The 21,430-nt window shown below is 53.3% G+C and overlaps 1 protein-coding gene across 3 annotated transcripts in view; it reads left to right on the forward strand.

The window, feature by feature from the left end:
• The window catches only part of CNTFR (ciliary neurotrophic factor receptor), a 185,579-nt gene that overhangs the window by 59,931 nt on the left and 104,218 nt on the right, over positions 1–21,430 (forward strand). For all 3 annotated transcript variants that reach the window (XM_029061230.2, XM_039911477.1, XM_029061228.2), the window contains exon 3: positions 19,970–20,051. In XM_029061230.2, coding sequence (XP_028917063.1) covers positions 19,970–20,051 — 82 coding nt within the window. The remainder of the gene's footprint in view (positions 1–19,969; positions 20,052–21,430) is intronic.

The raw sequence follows: 21,430 nt of genomic DNA on the forward strand, positions 1-21,430 counted from the left end.
CTCATCCCCCTCTTCCTTCCTTTCCATCCTTCCTCCATCTTTGTCTTTCCCCTCCTCATATCTCTTTTCCTTCCCTTCCTCCATGCCCTCTTCCTCCTCCTTTTCTCCTCTCCTCCTCTTTTTTCTTCTTCCTCTTCCCCTTCTGTTTCTTCCCATCCCCCATCCCCCTCTCTTTCCTTTCCCTCTCCTCTTCTTCCCCTTCTCTCTCTGCGCGCTCTCTCTCTCTTCCTGTTTCTGTTTGTGTCTCCCTCTGCTTCTCTCTGTCTCTTTCTCAGCCTGTCTCTTCATCTCTCCCTCTCTCCCGTTCTGCCGGTGGCTGGCTCCCTTGGCTGTCTGAAGCATAGGATTACAGTAACTCATCAGGGTGATGTGCACGACTTTGATGGAATATTTCCACCCGCCTCTAATTTCACCGAAGGGCATTAGCTGGGCTTTAATGGATTGTCTGACTAATCCGCTCGGAAAGGGCCGGGCCAGTGGGACCGGGCTCCTAATGGGGCTGTCAGACTCTGAAGCGAAGCAGCAGGAAAGCGGGGAGGGTGGGAGGAATGGGGGTCACTGAAAGGGGGATGGGGGGGCGAGGAGAAGCCAAGGGTGGGCGACCCCATGCTGACCCAGAGGAGCAATGAAAAAATTCTCCTAGCTCAGCTACCTGAACAGCCCCTGGCTCCGGGGAGGGGCAGGATGGGGAGCTGAGGGCCAGAAAACAGAGGACCATGTCAGAAGGCGGGGGAGCTGGGTGCATTTTTGTTCTCAGACTGATATCTTTTAGGACCTGTGACTAATTCCTTATTGCCTCTGGGTCCCGTCCCGGCTTTGTGGCACATGTGTGTGTAAGGGAGAGAGCTCTGCCCCTCTCCTGGCCGGGTCCAGGGTCCGCTGGGCAGCCAAAACTTGGCACTGGGAGAGAGAGAGGGAGGAGGGAGAAGAGAAGAGCAGAGACCTTGGGATAGAACCTGGAAGACCCTCCTCCAGGCTTCCTGTACAGCCTCATTCTGTTTTCAGCTCCCACGTGTTCAGGTCTCAATCACCTTCTGACTGACACTTCTGAGTTTGTTCCCATGGGACCTAGAACCGTTAACCCTGGGGTGATGTGTGTGAGTGTGTATTTGTGTTTCTGTGTGTGTTCTATGGAAGGTGTGCAGAGAGACCAGGCCTGGATCCTACCCTTGTGGGAGCTGAGAGTCCGGTAGGAGAGATAGAACACACAATCAGACACACACACGATCACACAAAACACCCAGCACGGCCTGGCGGATTGAACGCCGGCCTGGCAGTCAGAAGGACCTGGATTCTAATCATGGCTCCAACACTCGTCTGCCATGCGACTTGGGGCACTTAACTTCTCTGTGTCTCGGTTACCTCACCTGTAAAATGGCGATTAAGACTGTGAGTCCCGTGTCCAATCTGATTAACTTGCATCTGCCCCAGTGGTTAGAACAGTGCTTGACACAGAGTAAGTGCTTAATGAATACCATCATCATCATATCAAAAAATCTGCCCAGCACAAATCTGGGCAGACGTCCTGGAGGAGGCATGCTCTTGGGAAAAGCTGAAAGGGGGAGAAAAGGAGGTTGACAAAGAGGAGCAGGTAGGGATTTCTGACTGGGGGACATAGCGTGCGCCGGGACCACCGACAAGGGGTGGGACACGTTACGGGCAGCAGTCCTGGGGCTGTGGGGAAACTGAGGACCAGGTGGTCGAAAGAGGAGAAAGCAATGTGAGCCTGGTCCATGGGGAAACAGGTCCAGGCCTGTGGGGAAGCGACAGGAAGGTGATTCCTATAGTCCTCACCCTGGGTTTTGGGTTTGAGGTCTCTGACTGCTGGTAGAGTCTGGTGCCAGCCTCAGGTCAGGGGGTGATTGGGGTCTGTGGAACTCCAACTTTCAGGTGGGGAAACTAAGCCCCAGAGGGGGGCAGTGACTCTCCCTTGGCCCCCGAATCACCTGGATGCAAGGAGAATTATGCTCTAGGCTTCAAACATTGACATCTCCACTGTGCTCTCATAAGCCTCAGTACAGTGCTCTGCTCTACTCTGTAGCACCGTAGTGCTACCCCCATTTAGACCTTAAGCTCGTTGTGGGCAGGGAATGCGCTTGTTATATTGCTAAACTGTACTCTCCCCAGAGTGCTCTGCACACAGTAAGTGCTCAGTAAGTACGGTTGACATGGTAGAGCTCAGTGAGTAGCACTGATTGATTGATGCTATTGACTGATGACTGATTGGCCTGGAACCAAGCCCTGGTCGGAACTCTGATAGGTTCTTGTGCCCCCTGTCTGCTCTGTCCTTCCTCCTCCTTCTCCCCCAATACCGGGCAGCCTTTTACCTCCGCGCTCTGTTCCGGCCCCGCCGTGCTCAGCATAGCCCTGTCCAACCGTGTATCCACCACAGAATGAAGATTGAGAGAGTGATACCGTATAAAGGATTTGGGAGAGTACAATATAGCAATAAACAGACATGTTCTGGCCCACAACGAGCTAACAGTCTAGAGGATGTGACTACTTTAGTACTTAGGTGGGGCGGGAAAGCTGAAGTTGCAATTGAGGGATAAAATGTGGAGAAGCAGCTTGGCCTAGTGGAACGAGCCTGGTACCAGGAGTTAGAAGACCAGGGTTCTAGTCTCAATTCTGCCACTTGATTGCTGAATGAGTCACTTTGGGCAAGTGACTTAACTTCTGAGAAGGAGCATGGTCTAGTGGAAATCAGAAGTCCTGGGATCAAATCCTGGCTCCACCACTTGCCTGCTGTGTGACTTTGGGCAATGTCACGTAACATCTCTGTGCCCCAGTTTTCTCATCTGTCAATATCTGTTCTCCCCTCCACACACACACACATTTATACTTTGAGCTCCATGTGGGACAGGGACTAATTCTGATCTTATTACCTTGAATCTACCCCAGGCCTTCTGACACTCAATCATTTTTATTGGGTGCTTACTGTGTGCAGAGCACTGTACTAAAAGCTGCAATATAACAGTATAACAGGCACATTCCCTGCCCACAAAGAACAGTCTAGAGGGGGAGAAAGTGCTTGGCACATAGTAAGAGTTAAACAAATACAACCATTATTATTATCTGTCCATCGGTTTCCTCATCTGAAGAATTGGGGATAAGATGTCTATTCTCTCCCTTTAGTTCAAGTCATGGGGAGGCAGGGGCAAGAGGTCAGCTGTGGGAGAGATGAGAATGAGGCACACAATAAGTAGTTAAACTTGTGAAGAATGGAAAGGGGAGTTGGGGTGTAGTGGGAAAAGAGAGCTGATTTGAGTGCCGTTAAGACCGTGATCAGAAGTTTCTGCTTTACGTGGAAGGGTATGGGCAACCACTAGAGGTTTATTTAGAAGGAGATGGGGACACATACAGATTGACATTTTAGGAAAGTGATCTGGAGACAAAGTATGGACTGGAGAATGGAGTGCCTAGAGGCAGAGAGGTCAGCGAGGAAGCTGATGCAGTAGACTAGCCAGGATATGACGTGCCTGGAGCAGGGTGGTGACGGTTTGGATGGAGAGGAAGGGGCGGATCCTGGAAATATTGCGGAGAAAAACCGACCGGATATAGTACATATGGGAAGTGAAAGAGAGGGAGGAATCCAGCATAATGCTAAGGATAATGCTGGGGGGGATGGTGGTGTAGTCAACTGGGATGGGAAGCAGTGTGGCCTGGTGGAAAGCGTGCGGACCTGGGAGTCAGAGGACCTGGGTTTTCATCCCAGCTCCGACACCAACGTGCTGTGTAAAGTTGGGCAAGTCATTTAACTTTCCTGAGCCCCAGTTCCCTCATCCGCAAAATGAGAATTCAAAACCTGTTCTCCTTCCTACTTGGAATGTGAGCCCCACGTGGGGCCTGATTATCTCGTATCTACTCCAGTGCTTAGTGCAGTGTTTGCCACATAATAAATGCTTAATAAATACCACAGAGATTATTATTATATCAGATGGAGGTGGGTTTTTGAGGGGAGACATCAGGGGTTCAATTCTGGACAGGTTGAGCTGGAGCCGTCGGGGGGACAGACACGTAGAGATGTCCTGCAGGCAGGAGGAGAAGGAAGATTGCTGAGGATGAGAGATCAGAGCTAGAGGTAGATTTACCACATGGAAGAAGTAGATGAAGCCACGGAGGAGGATGATCTCCCCAAAGGAGTGAGTGTAGATTTAGGGGGCCCAGAGCTAAGCAATCAATCAGTGATATTTATTGAACGCTTTTCATGGGCAAATCACTATATTATGCGTTTGGAGCAGTACAATAGAGTGGGTAGATACGATCCCCACCCACCAGGAGCTTACAGGGGAGGAGACAGTTGTAAATTACAGATCTGCAAACTGGCAGAGCATGAGAATATGTGTGTAAGTGATGTGGGGGTGGGGGTGGGGTGAATAAATAAAGTCTTAGCTGTTGGGACTAAGTGCACCCGACTTTAAGCTTGTTGTAGGCAGGTAACGTGTCTATCAACTTTGTTGTATTGTACTCCTCTAAACGTTTAGTACAATTCTCTGCACCTAGTAAGCATTCAATAAATACTAATCAATCAACCAATTACTACATGTAGAGCACCGTATTAAGTGCTTGGGAGAGTACAACAGCATTAGCAGACACATTCCCTGCCCTTATTAAGCTTACAGCCTCCCACTGATGGACTGACTGATTGGCAGGTGAGGCAGTAAGAGGGAAATCGGGTTGGAGAGTGAGAACTAAGTTGGGCGAGGCTTCCTGGAGGCGACGTAATTTTAGCAGGGTTTTGAATTAATCAGTCGGTGCTATTTACTGAGCGCTTCCTGTGTGCAGAACAGTGAAGATGGGAAGAGTGGTCGCCTGCTGGATTTGAAGGAGAAAGGTATTCCGGGCTAGAGGGAGGGTGGGGGCAGCGGACCAATGGTGAGCGAGATGAGACCGAGGAGCACTCGTAGTTAGGGGGTGGAAGGCGGAGGAGATCTGGTGAAGAGACTGAGAATGGGACAGGAGGAAAACCGGGAGAGGACGGTGGTCCATGAAGCCACGGCTGGAGAACGTTTCCAGGAGAAGGGGGTTTCACGCTGTCGTGCAGCTGAAAGGTCCAGGAGGATCAGGACAGAGTAGAGTCCGTTGGAGAGCAGAGTAACCCTGGGGAGAGCAGTTTCGGTGAGAGCGAGGTTGGATTATAGAGAGTCAGGAGGAGCGATGGTGCTTTGTCCTGGAGAATCGAATTTCCCTGACTTGAGGTGAAAGTGTTCTTTATAAGGCCACCGCTCCCCACTTCCAGATCCTTCTCCCCAGCCCAGAGGCCAACTCAGAGGTGCCTCTGAACATGCTGCCTACATGGTAGGAGCAGGAGGGCAAAGGGAGGGAAGGGCCCAGCCATGGTGGGGGGAGGTCAGGGCTCGGGATAGAGATGGTGGTAAGAGATCCCCAAGGCGGATTGGTCTACAAGAGGGCCCATAGCAGAGATGGAGTAATTGTGGTCATGGTTCTCCAAGCCTCATGGTCAGTCGATCAATCACTGGTATTTATTGAGTGCCTAATATGTTCAGGGCACTGTACTGGGCATTGGGAGCACGGGCCGATCGAAACAGAAACCTGGCGATTCCTCGGCCCAGACTCTCCCAGGGTGGCTGAGCTGGAGGCTTCAGACGCCGGCCCTGTGGGATTCCAGCAAGTCGATCCCGGCTTCGTCCTTGGCTCCTGGGCTCCATCCCTGGGCCTTGGCCACTGAGGTCTTCCATTCCAATGAGCCTGGGGGGGGGGGGCGAGAGTGGGAAGGGGGACAAAGCAGGGGTGGGGGATTGGAGGATCAGGGTTGTGCAGGAATTGAGCGTAGTGAGAAGCAGCGGGGTTTAGTGAAAGAGCCCGGGCTTGGGGGCCAGAGGTCATGGGTTCTAATCCCTGCCCCGCCACTCATCAGCTGTGTGACTTTAGGCACGTCACTTAGCTGCTCTATGCCTCAGTTACCTCATCTGTAAAATGGGGATTAAGACTGTGAGCCCCACGTGGGACAACCTGCTTGCCTTGTATCTACTCCAGCCATTAGAACAGTGCTCGGCACATAGTAAGCGCTTAACAAACACCAGAATTGTTATTATTATTATTACTACCCAACAACTTTCTGCCCAAGCCTGGGTAACACTGGAAAAGACACTGACCCAAGTTTGAAATCAATCAATCAATCAATCAATATTTATTGACCGCTTACCCGGTACAGAGTACTGTACTAAGCACTTTGGTAGATAAGTTTCCTGTCCACAACAAACTTAGAGGCTAGAGAAACCTAGTGAAAGTGGAGGAGACTAGCAGACCTGGCTGCCTCGTCTCCCTGACCCTGACCTTGATCTTAACCCTGCCCAGTCCTGACCCGGGCCTCGCCCTTCCTCCTACCTTGAGCCTGTCTCTGTCCCTGACCCGGACTTGAACTTCACTCCTAGCCCTGACCCTGTTGGTCCTCAGCTCTGACCCGCTGGGCTTCCCAGAGGACAGAGTCTTGGTGGCATCGCCGATGGGACCATTCCTTTCCCCTGTTGGTAGGAGTCCGATGACCCTTGCCCTCGGTCGTCATTCCTGACATCTCCGTTTCCGGGGCCGGGTGGTGGGAGCAGGAAGAGACATGGAGAGGGCTGAGTGCCGGGGTAGGGGGGATGCTCCTGCAGGTGGGTGTCTCTGGAATGGGGGCGGGGAGCGCGGGGTCCAGCTGGAGCCCAGCTCACACCAACTCGCTCCCCTGGCTTTCCTGTAGACTGTAAGTTCGTTAGGGGCAGGGGATGTGTCTGCTAATTCTACTGTATTGTACTCTCCCACTAATAATAATAATTACGGTATTTGTTAAGCGCTTACTATCTGCTGAGCACCGTTCTAAAGCTGAGGTACATACAGGGTAATCAGGTTGTCCCACGTGGGGCTCACATTTTTTTAAATCCCCATTTTACAGATGAGGTAACTGAGGCACAGAGAAGTAAAGTGACTTGCCCAAGTTCACACGGCAGACAAGTTCGGAGCCAGGATTAGAACCCACGTCCTCTGACTCCCAAGCCTGTGCTCTTTCCACCGCCCCACGCTGCTTCGCGCTCTGCACATAGTTTATGCTCAATAAGTAGCAGCTTTGAGAAGCAGCGTGGCTCAGTGGAAAGAGCACGGGCTTTGGAGTCAGGGCTCATGAGTTCGAATCCCAGCTCTGCCACTTGTCGGCTGTGTGACTGTGGGCAAGTCACTTAACTTCTCTGTGCCTCAGTTCCCTCATCTGTAAAATGGGGATTAAGACTGTGAGCCCCACGTGGGACAACCTGATTCCCCTATGTCTACCCCAGCGCTTAGAACAGTGCTCGGCACATAGTAAACGCTTAACAAATACCAACATTATTAATAAGTACCGTTGATTGAATGATTGGTTTCCCTTTCTGCCAATCCTCCACCCAGGAATCACCCTGCCGGGCACTGGTTCCTTAGGGGAGGACTGGTCACCCAGGCCTCGGGCCCTGCAGCCTTCCCCTCCCTGCCTGACCACAGCCTCTATTATCACATCTCCAGGAGGTCTTCCCTAATTAACCTTTCCTCTCCCCACCCTATTCCTTCCCCTAACGCTGCCATCTCAGTACTCAATACTGCCTGACCAGAATCCAGGACTACTAGATATAGAAGCAGAAAAAGTAATGCTATTTACTGAGCACCTGCTGAGTGCAGTACACTGTACTAAGTGTTCGCCAAAATACAATAGATTTTGGGGAGTTGACCTTCGATGGTTTCGATTCTGCCGATTGGTCAATATGTCAAGGTCAACAGGGGCAAAAGATGGGGGAGGCGGGGGGACAGGGCATTTGAGGAAGGCGTTAAAAGACAGAAACAGGGCTCGGAAGTTGTTAAAGTTGGAGAAGTAGTGTTGCGGGGTGAAGGGGAGGACAGACTTAAGGTGAGGTAGAGTTGGAGATGGACGAGGTGTCTGGATTTCCTCCAGCGGGGCTCCTCGGTGTGAGCAGAAGAGCAGGGGAAGCAGGTTGGTGATGTGAGGCTGACGGAGGACCAGGGTTGTGCGGGAATTGAGTATAGTGCAGAAGGCAGAGTTGAGAGTGTTGATTTGCGCATCGAAGGAAGGTAGGTCGGGTAGGAATACAAATAGGGCATGGTGGCCTGGGATAGGTGGGGAAGGTCAAGAGATCGGAGGCCTCTGGGTCGGGGCAGGACCATTTTATAGGGAATCGGGGTTTGTGGGAGAGAAGGCACGTGGGGAGACAGTAATAGTAGTAATAACAATAATAATAGCAGTGATATTTATTAAAGTGCTTACTGCGTGCAAAGCGCCGTACCGAGAGCTGGGAAAGAATACACAGTTGGGAATGAAACACAGTTCCTGTCCCCCCCCGGGGGCTCACAGTCTACAAATAAAAAGGGGGAGACGAGACTGGCGAAAGACGCCTAAGGAGAGAAGAAACAAAACAATAAGATAACACAAAGACAAAAGCCAATTCTTTAGAGTATTCGTAGTATTCGTTAGGCGCTTACTATGTGCCGAGCACTGACCTAAGCGCTGGAGTAGATACCACGTAATCGGGTTGCCCCACGTGGGGCTCGCAGTCTTCATTCCCATTTTACAGATGAGGTAACTGAGGCACAGAGAAGTTGAGAGGCTTGCCCAAGGTCACACAGCAGGCAAGTGGCAGTATTGAGTACTGAGATGGCAGCGTTAGGGGAAGGAATAGGGTGGGGAGAGGAAAGCTTAATTAGGGAAGACCTCCTGGAGATGTGATAATAGAGGCTGTGGTCAGAGAGTGGGATTTCGGAATTAATCGAAGAAAGTGCAACTGAAACTCCGTTTATATAAACGAATGGTAAAGATGGGTATACATAAATACATAAATGAGGTGCTCAAGGTGGCCGTTGGGTGCCGGGCATGGATCAGGAAAGGTCAGGATTTCAGGAGGGCTGGGAGGGTTGAGATCTGGCCAAGGGATTCCGGGCTGGGGCATGGAGGGGTAAAAGTGTGATCAAGGGGTCAGAGGTGGGAGAGACAGGAATTGGAAGGAAGTGAGATAGGAAGCCAGGTTGGAAGGAGCAAATGCTGTGAGCAGAAGTGGGAGAGGCAGCCTGGCCTAATGGCTACAGCACGGGCCTGGGAGTCAGAAGGACCTGGGTTCTAATCTCAGCTACACCACTTGTCTGCTCTGTGACCCTGGGCAAGTCACTTCACTTCTCTATGCCTCAGTTACCTCATCTGTAAAATGGGGATTAAGACTCTGAGCCCCAGGTAGGACATGGACTATGTCCAACCTGATAAGCGCTTAACAAATACTAGCTCTCAAGGGACTCAAAGCTAAGGGTGAATGACCTTTTGTTTGATGCAGAGAGACACGGGCAGCCATTGGAGGTTTCTGAGGGGAGGAGAGATGTGCGTGGAGTGATGTTTCAAGGAAGACCATTAATCGAGGGCTACGAACCGCCTCGGGGGTTGGAGCCCGGAAAACCAGTGAGGAATGAGGAGTTCAGTTTTGGACACTGTTGAGTTTGCGATGCCAGAGGGGTATTCACGTGGAGATGATATGGAGGCAGGAGAAGCTGCGGTGGTCTAGAGGAAAGAGCACAGGCCTAAGGGTCAGGGGACTTGGGTTCTAATCCCTGCTTCACCACTTATCTGCCAGGTGACCTTGAGCAAGTCATTTGACTTCCCTGTGTCCCAGGTTCCCCATCCTGTAAAATGGGGATTAAATGCCTGGTCTCCTTCCTACTTAGACTCTAAGCCCCATGGGGGGACAGGACCTGTGTGTAGCATAATGTTTGGCACATGGTGAGCTCTTAACAAATACTCCAAATTATTATTATTATTACAGGAGAAAATGTGAGATTGAAAGATAAGGTTGGGGTGGACCAGGAGACAAGAGGGGAAAGCGGGGAGGGGAAATGGAAAGATGGGGGTAGGGTCTCTATTAGGGCAGGCTCTCTTGCTGCTTCTCGGGCTGGGGAAAGGAGATGGGAGACAGAGACAGAAAGAAATACAGACAGCTACCCTGAGAGGCCTCAGAAACCCAAAATAGAACCTGAGAAAAGGGTCAGAAAGAGACAGTGACAGAGAATCAGAGACACAGAGAGAAGAAGCCAGAGAGAGAGTGAGAGCGAGAGAGAAAGAGAGCCCACGAGAGGTGAAGACAATCAGAGATAGACACCCAGAGCCGGTAAGCCAGAGAAGCAAGGGAGGGTGGGAGCGCTGGAATCAGAGACAGAGAGCGAGCGATGGAGCGTGTCGGCTCCGACATTTGGTGTTTGCTGACGCGGGGACCGGGGGGAGGAATGTCCGCGGAGCTGGTCCAGGGAACGGAGCCGCGTGCAGGGTTGTTTGTAAACCGACCGGCCAAGCGGGCTGCAGATGTCTGGAGACGGGAGCGGCTTTCAAAGGCCCGTCCGTGCCTCATGGAAAACTGGCCACATATAACCGGGAACAATTTCACTTTTGCTCCTATCTCGCTCCTTCGCTGCCTCTGGCGCCGGTGGGAGGTGGGGATGGGGGTCAATCTCCCCTCCGGTGGGACAGGCAGCGGGAAGGGAAGGCACAGCCCATCTCGTGCCCCAACCCCCGAGCCGCGGAGCCTCTGGGCCACAGCTCCGCGGACGGCGGCAGTGAGGGAGCCCGGCCTCCAGGCCCAGGCCCCAGGGAGCTGCAGAGATGGAGTAGAATCTGCCTTTCCCGACTGGGAAGTGTGGGAGACCTGGAAGGGTGGGAGCTCTGGAGGAACCAGTGGACTCTCTCAATCCAGGAGAAGGTAGGTGGTCAGTCCTGAGGTGAGGCAAGGAGATGTAAAAGATGACCTTGACAGGGTTTAGCTGCCTCCAGGAAGGGAGGGGGGATGGAATAGATCTTGGGAGTGAGGTCATCCATGGGTAAGGGACATGACTGAGGCCGAGATTGAAGGTGAATCCCTCTCCTCGTTCTTGGCAGTGAGAAGGCAGGGACTCTGGTCTCCTAGAAGCCAGAAGAACTGACTCCAGTTTCCACCATTTGGCTCAGTGACCTCAGTTGGGGGCAGCAGAGGGTGAAGCCCCAAGGGGTGGTATGGTTAACATTACTGACCTGGCTGGGTGGAGGTGACAAGATAAACCCTCCCCTTTCGACTGCACGTAGCTCTCTGCTCCACACCGGCCTTTGGCATTCAGGCCCCGCAGAGGCCATCTTTTCCAGCCACCTGCCTCTAAGCAGGGCTGCACCAATCCGGTTCCGATGGGTGATTCGCCTTTTGGGGTTTGGGGAAGCCAAAGCCGTCTGCGGGCTTGGCCCCGGGCCTGCCTCTGAGGCGGAGGCCTAGTGGAGGCCCGGAGTGAGCTGCAGGAGGTCAGGAGGCTGGCCAGACCCCCGGGGTGCCCCGATCCTCAGCCGTGTGGACACGGACCTGGCAGCGGATTCCCCGGGGAGGTGCCAAGCAGGGAAGGGAAGGCGGAACGTGGCAGGACTCAGGTGAGCCAGACTCCAGCCACTACTCTGGGCCGTTCTACCGGTCTCTCCGAGCCCGGTTTCCTCTGACAACATCTGCTGGGAAACCGTGGGGGTCCATTTTCTCCCCCGGCGCAACCTGTGCTGACCGAGCTGAGGGTCGACTCCACCCTGGCCACCCCTCTGTCAGACATCTATAAACTGTAAGTTCATGGTGGGCATGGAATGTGTCTGTTACCTTGTACCCTCCCAAGGGCTCAGTACAGTGATGATACTAATAATAATTATTAGTTCTTAGTTTGGGCCAGGCAATCTGGTTACAGAGAGGGTCGAAAGCCACGACTGCTCTGAGGACCTGGAGCTTGGCCTGGCACTGATCCGGTCTGGGTTTAGGACCTGTCATCACCCCACTTTATCTGTCATTCTCCCCAAACCCAGGGGGCTGTTTTGATCTGGCTTTCCGCTTCCTTGTCTATCAGGGCGTGGCTGAACAATGTTATGCACAGGAAGTTTTAGCATTGGATTCTGTGCTGCCAAAAGGAGACTTTGGTTGTGCGTTGGGTTTCATGGTGCAGCGGGAGGCCCAGAATCTCAGGAGAATTGTCAGTCTACAAGACTGTGGGCCTCTGAATGCATGTCTCCTCCTGGACTGGTCCCCAGAGCATAGTCCCCACCTCCTAGAGGGTTTGGGTGGGTGTAAAAACCAAGGTTAGCGTGTCGCTCCCCATAACATTTTTTTTAATGGTATCTGTTAAGCATTTACTATGTGCCAGGCACTTTATTAAGCCCTGGGGTAGATACAGGTGGGACACAGTTCATGGGGCTCAGAGTCTTAATCCTCATTTTGCAGATGAGGTAACCGAGACATAGGGAAGTGACTTGCCCAAGGTCATCCCGCAGACAAGTGGCAGAGTCAGAATTAGAACGCGGGTCCGCTGACCCCCAGGCCCCTGCTCTTTCCACCAGGTCCCGCTGCTTCCCAGATAACCAGCAGGCCTCCCTTCATCCCAGCTGGACATCTGGACTGCAGTGGGTTGTTCTGTTCCGGGACTTAACTAGGGCTGGGTGTTCTTCATCCACTCGGGACGAGGACCCTCAGGTTCTAAAGTCTTTCTTGTACTAATTCCTGAAGTGTTTGAATGGCGGGAAGGCAGACAAAGAACCGGCCACACTCACCGGCCAGTGGTTTTGGGAGAGGAGGGAGATGGGAAAGAGAGAAATCCAAGTGTTTGTGCATCTGTGTTGTCAAGCGCTCGTTATCACGGTCAGCCCTCGGGGCAGGCCAAGTGAGTGACAGTCCGGGATACTGAGGGGTTCATCTGCCAGTGCTCCCAAATTCCTCTCACTCTCTACGTGCCAGCATGTTTGGAATCCAAGAGTTTCTGAGAGTTGTAGTTCCAGAACCTTCCTTCAGACTTGAAGACTCGGGAGCAAGTGTACAACCCGCATAATTGAGTGCAGAGCACTGTACTAAGTGTTTGGGAGAGAACAATAGAATACGATACAATTCAAAGTCCGCAAAGCATTTAAAATCTGCCTCCCCTCCCTATCTGTGGGCCCTGTCCAGTTCATTTTTTCTCCACATTTTGAGCACGTGTGCGAGAGAGACCACCTGAAGGCGTGCGTATTGTGAATCTCTATGCATGAATATGTGAGCGTGTCTCTGTGTGTGCCTGCATAAATTTATGAACACATGGGAATGTTTGAGGGTCTTTTCTTGAACGTGTCTGTGGGTTTGAGCATATGTCTGGGTTACTGTGATTCTGTGGTACTACTCTATGTGTCCACGGATTTGTGTAGCTCTGTGTGTGAATGGACGAGTGTGCCGGCTTAGTGGGTGTATGACTCCCCGTCCTGTCCCGATCTAGTTCTGCATGTGAGAAAGAGTGCGTCTGTGAGAGTGTAAGCGTGTGGGGCTGCCCGGACTGAGATTGAGTCTGCATGTGAGTATGAGCGGGAGGTGCCCGTGTCCGTACGAGTGGACGGCCGGGTCTGGGTCTCCTCTGCCCCGTGCCGGGCCTCGAGCAGGGCTGACCCCGTGCCCCGGGGTGGGCTCCACCGGGCCGGCTCCGCGGCCGGCTCCTCACCCGGGGGACATCCCGCCGCCAGAGACGGCTTTGACCATTCCTCCCCCATCAACCCAGCCGCGCTTCCAGGGCATCTGACCAGCAGCAGCTTTTTGTGTTTATTTGAGTTGGCACCAGAAGGGAGGGGAACGAACGGGCCCCCCCGCCCCCCGGCCTCCACCCTCCCCCCAGGCCCATCAGGGCCCAGCAGGAGATAGGAGAGCCGAAGCCAGGAACGAGCGAGCGGGTGTGTGCAAGGGCTGGGACGGAAGAGGGGTGGGAGCCGGGGGCTGGCAGGAGATTTACTTTGGGCCTGACCCCTCCCATCCAGGGAGAATTGGGTCTCGGTAGGGCTGCAAAAGCAGGCGGCCTGCTTTAAACCAGTGAAATAGGCCAGAAGGGGACGCCAGGAAAGCTCCAGCCTCAGGACTCCTTGTTCTGCTGGACAGGAGGGCAGGGGAAGGGCAGAGCTCGTTTTGGTTGCTCTCCCTGCTCCTCGTTCTCTCCGAACTGCCGGGCACCCAGCCTCGCCCCCGTTTTCCCTACCAGGATCTCCCACCCAGCCCCGCGGGAACCAGGAGTGGCCAGTGGCTGGGGAGGGGAACCGGCCCAGGTGAGCAGGTTCCTAGCAGCCGCCGTGCGGGGGGCCCGGGGTCCGGCAGGAACCGAGGTCGGGGCGGGGGCGACCCCGGAGCAGATGGAGCCATCAACGCGGGCATCCGGCAGAGGCAGCGCCCCGCCGTCTGAGGCTTCAGGAAGATCGGGGGCGGGGGGGAGACCGAGAAGTGGGGTGAATGGGGAGGCGGGCCGGGAGCCCCAGCAACAGGATGGTCAGTCAGTCCGCCAATCTGCATTTATTGAGCGCTTACTGTGTGCGGAGCACTGTACTAAATGCTTGAGAGAGTACGACTTAACAACATAACATCTTCGAACGGTGGGGCAGAGAGCCAACTTGGCAGGAGGCAGAGGGGAGGAAGCGGGATGGCTGGAGAGAAACTGGGGAGAGGCACACATCAGAAGCCAGGGGCGAGGTACAGGTCAGAGGTCAGGGCGAGGGCTTCAGGCTTGACTTCCACCCCACTTTGCCCAGGCAGATGACATGACTCTGAGGCAAAATGCAAGCTGAGGGCCTTGGGGGTCTTTACAGACAGGGCGAGGCCTGCCTGCCTGCCTGGAGTGGCAGTTTTGGGAGCCGCCTGCAATCGAGGGGTAATTCGGGGTAATTAGAGCCATGTGAGCAGATGGAGCCACTCTGGATGGGGAGGGAGAGTAGGAAGGGTGTTGAGAAGAGGAGGGACTCAATCCCAAGCTCTGGAGTCGGGAAAACTGTTACGGAGATAGGATGGGGAGGAAGGGGGGCACCTGCAGAGGGGCCGATTGAGCAAAAGAAGGAAAGTTAGGGGAGGGAAAGAAGGAAGGAGAAAAAGAATCAGGGAGACTATCAAGAAATAGTCGGGACGACAGACACAGACAGGAGCCCAGAAAGGAGAGATACAGAGTCCGACAGTGAGAGGGGCCGAGAAATAGAGAAACAGAGAGACAAGGTCTGACGGAGAGGGACCGAGATCAGGGGGTTGGGGGTTGACAAGGCCCAGCCTCTCCATCAGTCCCAGGTTGACCACCCTTCCTCGGGTGAATGTGGCCACCACTGGGGACCTGGGGATGGACGGGACGGGCAGCGCTGGGTAAGGCAGCAGCTGGAAAGCCGCGTGCAGCCGAGCTCAGCCTCTTTGGGCTTGCCTGCAACAACCAAGGGTCAGCCTCAATCATTCCATCGTATTTACTGAGCGCTTCGTGTGTGCAAAGCACTGGGAGTTACCACTGGGCAAGGGATAGAGACGATCCCTGCCCAACAACGGGCTCACGGTCTTGAAGGAGGGGGTTTGGGTAAGGAGCCGAGAGAGGGCAGGTCAGGCCAGCAATGGGGAGCAGGGTGGGGGGACACCGGAAGACCAAGATGTCAAAACCAGAGACATCAGGGAACCTCCTCTGGGCCCCTTCTTCTCCCCCCTCGTGAGGCCGGAGATATCGCCACCGATGGGACGGGACCTCTACATGGCCGCGCTGGGCCGGGGGTTGGGGTGAGGGGGTAGTGAGGGGGCACGGGCCTCGAGGGGGGCCAGGGCTGGTGGAAGGTGCATGGATTGCGTCAGTGGCGGCTTGTAAACCTTGCCCGCCCGCCCGGGGATTGGCGAGGGGCGACCCGGCCGGTGATGGAGGTCGCCTGTCAGGCCAGCGGCTCCTCAGTGGGAGAGTGGCCACCTTGACAAGGCCCATCCGCCGGGGGGGGAGTGCACATAGATGCGGGTGGGGTAATAATAATAAGCGCTGGGGTAATAATAATAATGATGGTATTTGTTAAGCTATGTGCCCAGCACTGTTCTAAGCGTTGGGGTAATAATGATGGTGTTGGTTAAACGCTTACTCTGTGCCAAGCAGTGTTCTAAGCGATGAGATACCAGTTCATCAGGTTGTCCCACTGGGGGCTCGCAGACTTCATCCCCATTTTCCAGATGAGGGAACTGAGGCCCAGAGAAAGCAAGTGACTTGCCCAAAGTCACCCAGCTGATCAGCGGCAAAGTCGGGATGAGAACCCACGACCTCTGACTCCCAAGCCCGGGCTCTTGCCATTAAGCCACGCTGCTTCTCTAGTACTGAGGGGTGGGCGTGTGTGGGTATGCATAGATGTAAGCGGTAGTTGATGCTCTCAGCAGATTCAAAATGACCCGACTCTGGGCACAATCCCATTTGAGAAGCAGTGTGGAAGGAGCCCGGGCTTGGGAGTCAGAGGTCGTGGGTTCTAATCCCGGCTCCGCCCCTTGTCAGTTGGGTGACTTTGGGCAAGTCATTTAACTTCTCTAGGCTCCATTTACCTCATTTGTAAAAAGGGGCTGAAGACTTGCAAGCCCCAGGTGGGACAACCTGATGACCTTGTATCTACCCCAGCGCTCAGAACAGTGCTTGGCACATAGTAAGCGCTTAACAAATGCCATCATTATTATTATTGTCTTTATATATGGAAGCAGTAGTTTACTCTATCAGCAGATTCAAAATTACCTGACTCTGGGCAGGGACCCATTTCATGACCCCAGCCCCAGGGATAAAGGAAACCGTGTATCCTCTTCAGCTCTTAGTTTTTGACACATAGTAAGCGCTTAATAAATACTATTATTATTATTAAGCCTACATGTATTTGTATAGTGGGAGAGCTCATTGTGGGCAGGGATTGACACTCTTTAGTGTTGTATTTTCCAAGTGCTTAGTATAGTGTTCTGCACACGGTAAGTGCTTAATACGATTGAATGAATGAATGAACCAACACGTGGAATAGTCGTGTGTGTGTGCGCGCGTGCATGGGAGAGAAGGGGTTGCCCCTCTTTGCTTCTTCTCCTCCCTCCGCCCCACCTTTCTGGGTTCAGTGACCAGGTCTGTGGGAATATACATTATCCCATTACTGGTCTTGGGAGTGTGGGCTACAGAGCCTGCCCGAGGATCTCCGCATGTCTCCTCCCTGTGCCAGTCAAAGCCATGGTCTCAGAGGTGAGGCTGTGTGCCCCCTTCCCCACAACCTCCTTGCCATGTCAAAGCTGCCGCCCTCCATGGGGCATCATCTTGGGAGACCAGAGCAGCTGTGGCAGCAGATGTGCTCTACGAGTTTGCATCCTGTCTTCTCTTGTGAGCTTGTGCGTGTCAGTGGTTTACGCTCTCAGCAGACTCAAAATGATCCCACCCTGGGCCCAGACCCATCTTGTGAGCCCATGGCCCAGGGGTAAAGGAAACCAAGCAGTGGACTGCAAAGAAAGCAGGCAGTGGGTTTAAATGCCGTTGATTTCTCTTCCTCCTCTGTAGGGTGGCTCAATGGAAAGAGCGTAGGCTTTGGAGTCAGAGGTCATGGGTTCGAACCCAGGCTCTGCCACTTGTCAGCTGTGTGACTTTGGGCAAGTCACTTAACTTCTCGGTGCCTCAGTTGCCTCATCTGTAAAATGGGGATTAAGACTGTGAGCCCCACGTGGGACAACCTGATTCCCCTGGGTCTACCCCAGCGCTTAGAACAGTGCTCGGCACATAGTAAGCACTTAACAAATACCAACATTATTATTATTATTATTAGGGTCCGGGCTCTTTGGAAGGGGGATGGAGGCAGGTCACAGTGACTTCGAGATTGGCGGGTCCAGTGACGGAGGAGTGGCTTCCATGCCTGGGGAGAGAATACGGTGGAGGGGTGAGGGGAAAGGAGCCAGGGAAGCTGTTTGGGATTAATCATTCAAGCAGCCAATCGTAATTTACTGAACGCTTACTGTGTACAGAGCTCTGTAATAAGCACGTGGGAGAGTACAATACAACAGAGTTGGTAGAAACATTCCCTTCCCACAGTGATCTTACAGTCTAGAGGGGGAGACAGACATTAATATAAGTAAATGACGGATTTGTACATAAGTGCTGGGGTGCCGAGGGAGGGGTGAATAAAGGGAGCAAATCAGGGTGACACAGAAGGGAGTGGGAGAAGAAATGAGGGCTTAGTCAGGAAAGGCCTCTTGGAGGAGATGTACCTTCAATAAGGCTTCGAGGAGGAAAGAGTAATTGTTGACTATGAAGAGGGAGGACATTCCAGGCCACGGGCAGGACGTGGGCGAGAGGTTGGCAGAGAGATAGAACAGATCGAGATACAGTGAGAAGGTTGGCATTAGAGGAGCGAAGTGTGAGGGCTGGGTTGTAGCAGGAGAACAGCGAGATAAGGTAGGAGGGGGCAAGGTGGTGGAGCGCTTTAAAGCCAATGGTAAAGAGTTTCTGTATGATATGGAGATGGATGGGCAACTACTGGAGGTTCTTGAGGATTGGGGAACGTTTTTGTAGAAAAATGATCCGGGCACCAGAGTGAAGTATGGACTGGAGTGGGGAGAGACAGGAGACAGGGAGGTCAGAAAGGAGCCTGTTACAGTAATCAAGGCGGAATAGGATGAGTGCTTGGATTAACGTTGTAGCAGTTCGAATGGAGAGAAAGGGCGGACTTTAATCGACGTGAAGGTTGAACCAACGGCATTTAATGGCAGATTGAATGGGTGGTTTGAATGAGAGAGATGAATCGAGGATTATGCCAAGGTTATGGGTTTACGGGACTGGAAGGACGGTGGTGCTGTCCACAGTGACGGTATCGGTTTTCCAGTTAGCTGGGAAAGCAACGTGATGCAGAGCTGCTACTGCTTTCATGGATTCAAGGCGGAGGAGGAGTGGGAGGAGGGTCTGGGGGCAGGGCAGGACTTTCGATGAAGATACAGGGCCAGGGGAAGCCAGGTGGTCTTCATCCCTGTCTAGAGGAAGGGTGGTGGGCCATGTTAATAAGAATAATTATGATGTGCCAGGCACCGTACTAAGCTCTGGGGTGGATACAAGCAAATGGGACTGGACACAGTCCCTGTCCCATGAGGGCTCACAGTCTCATTTTACAGATGAGGGAACTGAGGCCCAGAGAAGTGAAATGACTTGGCCAAGGCCACACAGCAGACAAATGGCAGAGCCGGGATTAAAACCCAGGACCTTCTGACGCCCAGGCCCGTTCTCTAATCACTAGGCAAGAGTGTTTGTCTGCTGTTCTTCCTCTCTCTTAAACCCTGAGCCCCTTGTGGGGCAGGGAGTGGGTCAGACCTGGTTATCTTGTATCTACTCCAAAACTTAGCAAAGTGCTTGGCACATAAATGCTTAAGAAACACCACAGTTATTATTATTATTCTGAAGACGGTGACCTATGAGGGATCATACCAGCCTGGCCACTCTACCTCCCTCTGCTCCCAGGGAAAGTTAGCTTGGCTTATTGACTAGAGCACAGGCCTGGGAGTCAGAAAGGACCTGGATTCCAATCCTGGCTCTGCCACACGTCTGCCGTGTGACTTTACGTGTGCTGTGTGACCTTGGGCGAGTCCTTTAACTTCACTGGGCCTCAGTTATCTCATCTGTATGATGGGGATTAAGACTGTGAGCCCCGTGTGGGACAGGGACCGTGTCCAACCTGATTAACTTGTATTTTGAGAAGCAGCACGGCGTAGTGGATAGAGCACAGACCTGTGAGTCAGAAGGTCATGGGTTCTAATCCCGTCTCCGCCACTTGTCTGCTGTGTGACCTTGGAAGTGCCACTTCACTTCTCTGTGCCTCGGCTACCTCATCTGAAAAATAGGGATTGAGACTGTGAGCCCCACATGAGACAGGGACCGTGTTCAACCCGATTTGCTCATATCCACCCCAGCGCTTAGAACGGTGCCTGGCCCCTAGTAAGAGCTTAACAAATACTGTAATTATCATTATTACCCCAGTGCTTAGAACAGCGCAAATACCGTAATTATTATTATTATTACCCCAGTGTTTAGAATACTGCTCGGTACACAGTAAGGGCTTAACAAGTACCATAATTGTTATTTTTATTACCCAGCAGGGGACAGCGGGAGGACTTGGGGGGGTTCAGACCGGGTGGCCTGTGCAGGGGTGACCGTCAGCTCGTGGCTTTGACGGGTTCTCTCTCTCTCTCTCTCTCCTCAGATGGCCCGGCCCATCCCGCCAGCCTGCTGGGTGGTGCTAGCTGCGGTGATGGTGGTTTGTGCCCAGAGACACAGTCAGCCCGGTAAGTCCCACCGCACCCAGCCCCCCACCCTGGGGACCCCCACGCGTTTGCGTGCACACACGGATGCCCACAGACACAGCCAGGGACATACAAGTGGGCACACACTCTCGGCTGGATTAGAAAGGTCACGCGTCTGCCTGTACGTATCCGTTTATTGGCCCCCTGATCGGAGGGTCTCGATCCCCCGCAGTGGGGGGATTGCTCTGCCCAGCTGAAAAGTACAGCTCGGGGGCAGGTCTGGTGTGGGTGAGTCCCTGCCATCAGCTCCACCCAGGGAGCCCCTGGACTTGGGCAGAGGTGGTTAGGGCAAGGGCAGAGTGTGATGAGGGGGAGGGGATAGGAGGCAGGCCCGGAGTAGCTATGGAAGCAACTGAGAGGAAGAGAGACACTGAGGCAGGGCTCTGTCACAACACACCTTTGAGATCTCACCCCAGACCCCTGAGGTAATTATGGTGTTTGCTTCCCTAAGGGTGGAGGAGGAGGACAGTCTATTTGTTTCTTTTCGGTCTCCTTCTGCCCCGTAACAATAATAGTAATCGCGGTATTTGTTAAGCGCTTACTATGCGCCAGGCACTATGCTCAGGCAGGTACAAGATGAACGAGTTGGACACAGTCCGTGTCCCAAACGGGGCTCACAGTCTTAATCCCCGTTTTACAGATGCGGAAACTGAGGCCCAGAGAAGTGAAGTGGCTTGTGCCAGACCTCACAGCAGACAAGTGGAAGAGCTGGGGAAGGTAGGGAAGCTGAGTGGCTTAGAAGACAGAGCATGGGCCTGGGAGTCAGAAGGACCTGGGTTCTAATCCCCGCTCTGCCACATGTCTGCTGTGTGATCTTGGGTAAGTCACTTAGCTTCTCTGGGCCTGAATTGCCTCATGTGTAAAACTGGGGATTAAGAGTGTGAGGCCCTTGTGGGACAGGGACTGTGTCCAGCCTGATTAACTGTTGTATCTACCCCAGCACTCAGAACAGCGCTTGGCACATAGTAAGCACTTAAGTGTACCATAATTATTGTTATAATTATTACCGTGACAGTGAAGTGGCCCGTTTTCCCATTTCCCAGCCTTCCAAATCCTGTGAGTCATCTCCTTCATTGAAAAGCTTACAGCAGACTGTCCTGCTCCGAGGCAGGGGGATGAGCGAGGTGGCCTCAAAGACCCAGTTTGGCTGACTTGTTCCAACAAGTACCCGGCAAGTTGGGATCATTTCCTACGGCAGGATCGAGGACCCGGCTCCCGCGCTGAGTCTCGAAGAATCCCGAGCCCAAAGGGTCAACGGCTCCATCCCTCTGCCTCTCGGCTGCCCGGCATCGATAGCGCAGTCGATCCGTGGTTTTCTGCTCTGCTCCTGAGTGCTTTCCTCCCACCCCTGTGTCAGTGGT

This window comes from Ornithorhynchus anatinus, chromosome 3 (genome assembly GCF_004115215.2).
Source record: "Ornithorhynchus anatinus isolate Pmale09 chromosome 3, mOrnAna1.pri.v4, whole genome shotgun sequence".
In the NCBI taxonomy this organism is placed as follows: domain Eukaryota; kingdom Metazoa; phylum Chordata; class Mammalia; order Monotremata; family Ornithorhynchidae; genus Ornithorhynchus; species Ornithorhynchus anatinus.